This window comes from Leucoraja erinacea, unplaced genomic scaffold, assembly GCF_028641065.1.
Source record: "Leucoraja erinacea ecotype New England unplaced genomic scaffold, Leri_hhj_1 Leri_191S, whole genome shotgun sequence".
Lineage (NCBI taxonomy): Eukaryota > Metazoa > Chordata > Chondrichthyes > Rajiformes > Rajidae > Leucoraja > Leucoraja erinaceus.
Window position 1 is genome coordinate 148,101 of NW_026576092.1, and position 9,902 is coordinate 158,002.

Consider the following 9,902-nt stretch of genomic DNA (forward strand, 5'->3'; position numbering starts at 1 on the left):
ATGCAGATCAAGGAAAATGTAGAATAAGTTTAGAAAAATGTAGAAGATGTTAGCTGGGAGAATGTAACAACAAAGCAAACAGATAAAATGCATTTGGAGACAGAAAGACTGGTCAGAGAACTGGGAAGGGGGAGGGATGGAGAGGGAATACTAGCGTTCCTTCCTACACTGACTGGATAGACTCGGCTTGTACTCGCTAGAATTTAGAAGATTGAGGGGGGATCTTCTAGAAACTTACAAAATTCTTAAGGGGTTGGACAGGCTAGATGCAGGAAGATTATTCCCGGTGTTGGGGAAGTCCAGAACAAGGGGTCACAGTTTAAGGATAAGAGGGAAATCTTTTAGGACCGAGATGAGAAAATCATTTTTTACACAGGGAGTGGTGAATCTGTGGAAACCTCTGCCACAGAAGGTAGTTGAGGCCAGTTCATTGGCTATATTTGAGGGAGTTAGATGTGGTCCTTGTGGTTAAAGGGATCAGGGGGTATGGAGAGAAGGTAGGGATGGGATACTGAGTTGTATGATCAGCCATGATCATATTGAATGGCGGTGCAGGCTCGAAGGGCCGAATGGCCTACTCCTGCACCTATTTTCTATGTTTCTATGTTTCTACACCTGTGCTTTACTGTTCTATGTACCTGCTCGACAAGTTGAAGGCACCATATAATTGGAAGTTGTTGTTGTAGTGCCAATACTGATGTCAACACTGGTTGCTTGTACCCAAATTTCACAAATGAAAAACGCAAGCGGATAAGGTTAATCACACTTTATTATGCATGTATCCTTATACACTGCAAGTCAATTATTGATAAAATAACCCCCCTAAAATCCAACAATTCTATTTCAAAAATCAGTAAAAATGAAGTTAGATGTTCATAAAATGAAAATCTGTTAAAAACTATCATTTAAATCAACAGCTGAATATGAACTTAACCATGCAAATAGCCAGGGAGGAATATAACTGTGAGAAAGGGTGCGGAGGGAGGACTGGCCAGAAGCATTACAAAATAAGATGGAAACAAGGAATTTTAGATACTAGTTGACAAAAGGCACAAAGTGTTGGGAGTAACTGATAACTGTAATTTCAGATGCACCATGCAAGTGGACCATGGGAGGAAGAGATAACTTTGGACGTACAGTTCTCAGCTCAATGTCCTTCTGGGGATGTACTTGTGGGTTCACTGATGGAGGTTGATTGCTGTGATCATTTAAACAGCTCCACTTTTTATTTAACAAAAGTAAGATTATTACAGGTACAAAAATAACGAGATTATGCACGGCACAGCTGGTAGAGCTGCTGCCTCAAAAATAAGCATCGCATCTGGGCTTCTGACTGCAAGGTGTAGATGGGAGTACAGCGAATCCTCCTTTGTGGAGATTGAGTAAACAGGACAAGAAGTAGGATGTGCCAAATGGTATCCAAATTCCAAAGCAGGGTTGTGAAGTGGGAGGGGGGGGAAGAGGGGGTTGTCGTGGGATGGGATGCTGGAGAGAGGAAAAGGACTGTTTTTTTCTTGTAGGCCAATTCTCCGCAACAAGTTGGGAGGGGAAACTACATTTCAAACAAGCGAGCGGTTAAAAGCTACATTATTGATCACACCGCGAAGGAAAAAGCAAGGGGCCAGTAGCTTCAATTCCAAGGATCTGAAGCCAATCTTGCAGGTGATTATGCCTCTATCCTGAAACTACAAATTGATTAAAAACTAAATTTAAACATGATCAACTTTGCGTGTAATCATTCAGAAATCATGTCCATGTTCATGCCTGCAAAAACAAAGAAATACAAGTGAGTAGTCTGAATGTGAGGTTAGAATATTCTAATCAGTAGCCATATGACATGTCAGTTTGCTTACCTGTGGTGCAGCAGGCTTAGAAGGATTCTGTAAGTGAACGAGAGAACAAAAACATCATTAGTCTGTGACCAAGTCTGAAGACGGGTCTCAACCCGTAATATCACATGATCCTTCTTCTCCGAGATGCTACCTGACCCGCTGAGTTAAACCAAGTTTTTGTGTCTGTCATTACCTTTGTCCAAACCAACTTCCTTAGTATTAGCTTCCTTATTTTGTTTCCTTTATCTGAATCTCCATCCTACAGTCCATGTGATTCAATCTGGGTTCAGAACCACAGAGTCATGTTTAGTGCAGGACTGTAAATGGCGTGAGTATGATGTTATACCAAAAGACAGACCCACATTTAGCTTTTTCAAGTGTTTGGAAATTCATCCACAGAAAATGGATACCCGGAAATGAGGATCAGGCAGGAATCTCACCCAGACATTCAGGTGATTTATATAATAATGGATGCTTGGTAATGTTCAAAGGTAGAATTTAACTAAGCATTGATATTTGGTGTCCAGTTGGAGGGTTTCAGTTTAGTTTATTGTCACGTGTACCGAGGTACAGTGAAAAGGTTTTGTTGCATGCTAACCAGTAAGCAGAAAGACAATACATGATTACAATCGAGCCACTTACAGTGTATTGATCCATGATAAGGGAATAACATTTAGTGCAAGGTAAACAAGAGCAAAGTTTGGTCGAGGATAATCCGAGAGTCATGAATGAGGTATTATAGTAGATTAGCACTGCTCTATGGTTGTGGTAGGATGATCCAGTTGCTGAGGAACTTGTGTTTAGGGCTGAAGGGCCTGTACTACAATGGGGTAAAGAGTGCGTGTTCATGTGCAGCAAAGCACCAATAATCTGCTATTGAACGGTTCAGCATCCGTCAGTGAAATTAGATGCATTCTCATGCAGTGTTCTTGATTCCGGGACTTCTCTGGTATTCACTGGGTCTCAGAGTCACACAGCAGGGAAACAGGTCCTTCAGCCCGACTCGTCCAAGATGCCCTATCTGAACTATTTGTCCATGTGCCTCTCAACCTTTCCTATCCATGTACACGTCCAAGTGTCTTTAAAATGCTGTTATAGTACCTGGTTCAACCGGCAATCATTCAATATACCTACCACCCTCTCAGTGAAAAGGTTTGTTTGAATCTTGCCGTTCTCACCTCAAGTCCATGTCATTGAACTTACTGGCTTCACTGGAAAGTATATCATGCCATGTAACGTCCAAATCAAAGAGTGAATTGAATTTCTTGGGTGATTTAATCGGGAATAGCTTCTAATATCTCCTAGTCCAGCACCACCAAAGTGCCAAGCATGTAGGATTAAAGCTTTACTGTATATGATTTGGAACCAATGGTACAGAGAGGAAGTCCTGAAGTTGACAACCTGGTGCTCAGAAAACAATCTGGCTCTGAACACCAGGAAAACAAAAGAGCTCATTGTCGACTTCAGGAGGCACAGCACCGACTTAGCCCCCCTACACATCAACGGCGAGTGTGTGGAGAGGGTCAACACCTTCCGGTTTCTCGGCGTCCATATCGCTGCTGACATCTCCTGGACGGACAACACGACAGCGGTCATCAAGAAGGCTCAGCAGCGGCTGCACTTCCTGAGGGTCCTCAGAAAGCACAACCTGGACACTGACCTGCTGCTGACCTTCTACCGCTCGTCCATCGAGAGCCTGCTGACATACTGCATTACAGCATGGTATGGCAGCTGCACCATGGCAGACAGGGAGAGGCTTCAGAGGGTAACTAGGACAGCGCAGAGGATCATTGGTTGCCCTCTCCCCTCCCTGATGGACATCTACACCTCCCGCTGCCTTAGCAGGGCAAAGAAGATCATCAAAGACAGCTCCCATCCTGCGTTTGGACTGTTCGACCTGCTGCCCTCTGGAAGGCGCTATAGGTGCATCAAATCCAGGACAAACAGACTGAGGAATAGTTGCTTTCCGAGAATTATAACTACTATAAATTCAAATTCACACATGCACTGACTACACCGCCCAACACGGACTTCCATCTGTATATATGTATATATGTATGTAGCGCCGTAGAATTTGTGCACCTATTCCCCCCCCCCCCTCCCTTCTGTTTTTTGTTTTTTCTGTTTCTTGTTTTGTGTGCTAAATTGTATGTATGCACTGAGTACGAGCAGCTTTCAGTTTCACTGTACATGTATAGTGACAATAAATGGCATATCTATATCTATATCTATGCTTTACTCACCCAGTTTGTAGATATTGGTTCTACCCATGTGTGTCACGTGGCAGGAATACTCCACATCTTCCCTGGGAATTAATTCGATGAACGTGGTCAATTTGAATTTCCAGTTTGACTCAAAGCTGAGATCAGTTTGGTTTGCGTCAGAAAAGGGGTTGCCATCCGCATACAGTTGCAGCTCGATGTTCGGTGGGTTGAATTCTTTAGCATGGCAGAGGAGGGTGTTGGTCTCACCTTTTTCCATGGGTTTGTAGGTGTACACCACGACCTGTGGCGGACTTGGATCTGCGGATGCACAGGAGGACCACAATGAGGACATATTCGAATCTGGTGCAAACAACAGTCTCCTACACTGTCACATACAAACAGTAATCCTCCGTCAGTTTCGCCACCTCCAACGTGACCCCACCACTCGCCACATCTTCCCATCTCCCCCCATATCTGCCTTCCGCAAAGACCGCTCCCTCCATAACTCCCTTGTCAATTCTTCCCTTCCCTCTCGTACCACCCCCTCCCCGGGCACTTTCCCTTGCAACCGCAAGAGATGCAACACTTGTCCCTTTACCTCCCCCCTCGACTCCGTTCAAGGACCCAAGCAGTCGTTCCAGGTGCGACAGAGGTTTACCTGCATCTCTTCCAACCTCATCTATTGCGTCCGCTGCTCTAGATGTCAGCAGATCTATATCGGTGAGACCAAGCGGAGGTTGGGCGATCGTTTCGCCGAACACCTCCGCTCGGTCCGCAATAACCAAGCTGACCTCCCGGTGGCTCAGCACTTCAACTCCCCCTCCCACTCCGTCTCCGACCTCTCTGTCCTGGGTCTCCTCCATGGCCACAGCGAGCAGCACCGGAAATTGGAGGAACAGCACCTCATATTCCGTTTGGGGAGTCTGCATCCCGGGGGCATGAACATCGAATTCTCCCAATTTTGTTAGCCCTTGCTGTCTCCTCCCCCTCCTCAGCCCCCCTGCTGTCTCCTCCCATCCCCCAGCCTTCGGGCTCCTCCTCCTTTTCCCTTTCTTGTCCCCGCCCACCCCCGCCCCCGATCAGTCTGAAGAAGGGTTTCGGCCCGAAACGTTGCCTATTTCCTTTGCTCCATAGATGCTGCTGCACCCGCTGAGTTTCTCCAGCTTTTTTGTGTAACCAGTCTTCTACACTGATTGGGAATCCTGTCAAAAACATTCCCCAGTGTGGAAAAGTCAAAGACTAAAGAGGGCAAAGCTTTAAAGGTGAGATGGGCACATTTTAAAGAACATGTGCGAGGCAAGTTTTTTATTTTACACAGAGAGTGATGGGTAACATTCTGCCAGAGGTGGTGGTGGAGACGGGTACAGTGGTAATGTTTAAAAGGCTTTCAGATAGGCACATTGATATGCAGGGAATGGATGGATATGGATCAAGCGCAGGTAGAGGGGATTTGTGGAAGGGAAGTGGGACAGTCAACGTTTCTGGTTGAGATACGTCATCTTAGTTTAGTTTGTGTAGAGTTACAGCATGGAAACAGGCCCTTCGGTTCACTGAGTCTATGCTGACCAACAATCACCTGGACACCAGTTCTATCTGGCACACTAGCGACAATTTACATAAGCCAATAAACCTATAAAGCTGTGGGTCTTTGGAGTGTGGGAGGGAACCGGAGCTCCCGGATATAATGCACACAGTTACAGGGTGAATGTAAAAAAACTGTGCAGACAGCACCCATAGTCAGGATCGAACCCGGGTCCCTGGCATTGTAGGACAGCAACTCTACCGCTGTGCCACTGTACCTCCCTCCACTCTCCTGACCAACCAGTTCAAACTTCTCAAGGTACAACACCCCAAAGTACACCCAACACCATATTAGCTCGGCAGCACCTTTCCCAGTGAGGGACGATAACATCTGATGATAGAGCAACTCATAAATGCCCCACAAATGGACAAATACCCTACAACTTGAAACCTCAATCATCTTTCTTCATTAATTTTTTAATTCTCTTCAGCTTTAATGGTGTTTTTCCTAACAACTTTTAATCAGCTTTTAAATGTACAACTATTGCTCCTGTAGTCTTTGTTTGGATTACTTTTCCTGTCAAGTCCTTGCGTCTTAAAGGAATATAATGTGTTGCATGTAATATTTTATTTCTTTAAAATGTTTAAAGCAATAAACGATAAACCATGTTTATATCGTTTAATAGATTTTCCCAATTAACCCCAGCAAATTTGACCCAGGACCCAGACAAGGGATCACAGCTTAAGGATAAGGGGGAAATCCTTTAAAACCGAGATGAGGAGAACATTTTCCACACAGAGAGTGATGAATCTCTGGAACTCTCTGCCACAGAGGGTAGTTGAGGCCAGTTCATTGGCTATATTTAAGAGGGAGTTAGATGTGGCCCTTGTGGCCAAGGGGATCAGAGGGTATGGAGAGAAGGCAGGTACGGGATACTGAGTTGGATGATCAGCCATGATCATATTAAATGGCGGTGCAGGCTCGAAGGGCCAAATGGCCTACTCCTGCACCTAATTTCTATGTTTCTATGTTTCTATGACCCTTAGTTTATTTCCATTGAAAACGCTGGTTTCAGTTTGAACGACACTAAAATCTAACAGGGCTCTATCATGTGATTTAGTTTCGTTAAGAAATATAATGGAGAAACAGGCCCTTCAGCCCACTGTGTCCGCACCGACCAGCGATCCCCACACATTAACGTCTATCCCTTCATGCTCTAGGAACAATTTTTTTTGTTACATTTACCAAGCCAATTAAGCTACAAGCCTGTATGTCTTTGGAGTGTGGGAGGAAACCAAAGATCTCAGAGAAAACCCACACAGGTCAGACAGCATCCGTAATTGGTGCCGAACCCGGGTTTCGCTGTGTGGCAACACTCTACCACTGCGCCACCGTGATCTCGTCTGAGATTCTTAACAATATGGTTGTCAATTAACCCTTTCTAGTTTCCTGTGGTGGATCTAAAGCAGAGACACAGGGACAGTTCAGACTGAAGAAACTCGACACAAAATGGCGCACAATCATTCCCTCCACAAATGCTGCTTGACCCGCTGAGTCATTCCAACACGTTTAGGAATGCGTGTGCAAGGAGCGATAATTGAAGGCTCTTTCTTTTAAGCGGAACTAATGGGGTGCGGCTCGTTCAGAGAGAGGGAAATGGAGGGACTCCCTTTGCAAAAAGAGAGGGAGGGAGGGCGCAGGGAATTGTGGACAATAGGGTTGGGGTCTCGTTCGAAGGGAAAGGGGGCATAGGGGAAATGGGGAGTACTTACAGAGAGAGAGGGACTAAAAGGAGAGCGGTTCTTTGGAAAAGGGGCTCGGAGTTTTAACGGGTGCCTCTTGCAGAGAGAAGGGACGGGGAGATATTACAGAGAGTGGGAGGGTTCTTTCTGAAAGTGAAATGGGTGCACATCAGGCATCAGAGTTGACGGGGTTGGGGGAAGGGTTCTTTCCCCAAGAGAGGATATAGCACATGAAGGTAATGGGGAGGAGGTACTTGATAGAGGGGGCGGGGAGGATCACTGAGGTAATTAAATGAACACAATAAATAGAGGAGCAAGAGGCCATTCAGCCCTTTGAACACGTTCTATCACAACACGACCACAACAAGCCGATCATCCCAATGCAGTCCCCGTTCACATTTTCTCCAAATATCCCCTCCAGCTTCGGGAATGGTATCCAATCCGGTGTGGAGTGGGGGTGCATTGAAGAGAGAGAGAATGAGGGAGGGGGCACACAGTGTTGGGGTTTATGGGCAGCTCTTTGAGGAGAGAATTCGGGGTAATGGGAAAGGTTTTTCAGCAATGTTTCAAAATGGGGGAGGGGAGAAGGGACATGGGAGCAAGGGGAGGAAGGGCTATTTCTAAGAGTGGACGGCACTTCACGCAGTACATGGGACATTTCAGGGGACTTCTTCCAAAGCAAAAGAGAGAACACACACGGGACATCGGGGTTAAAAGGGCTGGGGAGGGGTCTCATTCCAATAGAAGGGCCATAAAGAGTTAGGGTTAATGAGGATAGTTATTTTGGTGCAACAGGCTGTGGAGTATTCGGGTAAATGGGGAGGGCTCTTTTTGAGACAGAGGATACCAAACTTTGGAGGGGGTTCTTTTGAGGGGATATAGGGAATTAGGAGGACTTTTTGGGAAAGGGAGTGGGGTATTAGCGAATGCTCTTTCAGAGGAAGGATATGGGGTACAATGGTTAATAAGGGGGGCTCTTTTTGAGAGAGGCTATGGGGTAATAGTGAGCGCCCTCCAAAAGGGGGTAAGGGGGACTAGGTTTAGTGGGGAGGGGCTTTCTTTCAGAGTGTTTAGGGCATTAGTTTTGAGGGAATGGGGAACTAGGGAAGCCAGAGCGAGGTCTGGCGTCGAATGAAGATGGGTCTCGTCACCCATTCCTTCTCTCCATAGATGCTGCCTGTCCCGCTGAGTTACTCCAGCTTTTTGTGTCTATCTTCGGGCATTAGGGAAGGTTCTTTTGAAAGAAGGAATGGGGTATTAGCGAGGGGGTCTTTTGATGTATATTAGTTGACAGTATATTAGTTGACCTCGAAAGTTTTCGGAGGGAGGGGGGAGGGGGAATAGAGTTTTTTTGGGGATGATATGGAATTCAGGGATTTTGAGGAGCGGATATGGGACACAAGGGGGGATTTTTTTGACCAGCACGAGGTATTAGGACTGGTGGTGGGCAGCACTTTCAGAGAGAGACGTTTTCGGGCAAGACGTTTTCGAGCAAATGATCGTTTCGAGAGTTTAAGAGGGAACTGCAGATGCTGGAGAATCGAAGGTTACACAAAAAAGCTGGAGAAACTCAGCGGGTGCAGCAGCATCTATGGAGCGAAGAAGGGTCTCGGCCCGAAACGTTGCCCATTTCCTTCGCTCCATAGATGCATCTGCACCCGCTGAGTTTCTCCAGCTTTTTTGTGTAACCATCGTATCGAGAGGGCAGACTGGCGGTAAATAGGCTTTAGCTAGAGAGATGGGACGTGGGGGATTGGGATGAGCTGGGAGGGGATCCTGGAAAAGAAGCACTTTCACTTTCAGCGGGCGGGCACGGCGGGGCAAGGGCATTAGTTTACCCACTGTATTTCTGCAATCTTCGCCAAAATATACTTACTCGCCGCGCAGAGCAGCCCCAGCGAGAGCAGGATGAGAGAGCGCATCATGTCGAGAGGACAGACTGGTCTGTTTGAGAAAGGAGCTACAGATGCTGGAGTACCGATGGTAGACAACCTGCAACTATCTGCCTCCGCTTCGGAATGAAGGCACTAACCCGGCGACCAGGCACCAATAGCACGGAAGCGTCCCGCCCATCAGCCCCAGCAGAGGCAATCGCAAAAAGATCACCAGCGGCTTGTCACCAGTCTCCGGGTGAAAGAGCTCTGTAGAGTTTGCGATCCGGCAAGCGAGAGGGGGCGTGTGCTTGAAGCAAGATCTGCCCGGGCAATGGACTCTGATACTTTGGATTTCCCCCACACTGTCAATGCCACCACAGGGCGCGGCAACTTGCAGACTGGTTACTGATCAGTCTATCTACAAATCTACCTCGCCATTGTTATTGTATTCGAGTTTAAATCTGGTTTAAATCGAAGATAGACACAAAATGCTGGATTAACTCAGCATCTCAGGATAGTCAAGTCAAGTCAAGTCAAGTCAAGTTTATTTGTCACACACACATACGAGATGTGCAGTGAAATGAAAGTGGCAATGCTCGCGGACTTTTGTGCAAAAGACAAACAACAAAACAACCAAACAAATTATAAACACAATCATAACACACATATTCTTTTAGAAGAAACGGATGGGATTTCCTTCCTCAGACGAGACCCTTCCTCAGACGGAG

The 9,902-nt window shown here is 46.4% G+C and overlaps 1 protein-coding gene across 1 annotated transcript; it reads right to left on the minus strand.

Annotated features, from left to right (window-relative positions):
• Positions 1-751: 751 nt before the first annotated feature.
• On the minus strand, positions 752-9,335 carry LOC129716227 (beta-2-microglobulin-like). The gene is made up of 4 exons (XM_055666098.1): positions 9,177-9,335; positions 4,076-4,354; positions 1,854-1,880; positions 752-1,764 (listed from the first exon to the last, which is right to left on the minus strand). Exons 1-3 carry the CDS (start codon positions 9,223-9,225, stop codon positions 1,870-1,872), a joined length of 339 nt encoding a protein of 112 aa, XP_055522073.1. The 5' UTR covers positions 9,226-9,335; the 3' UTR covers positions 752-1,764; positions 1,854-1,869.
• Between the last annotated feature and the right edge of the window lie 567 nt (positions 9,336-9,902).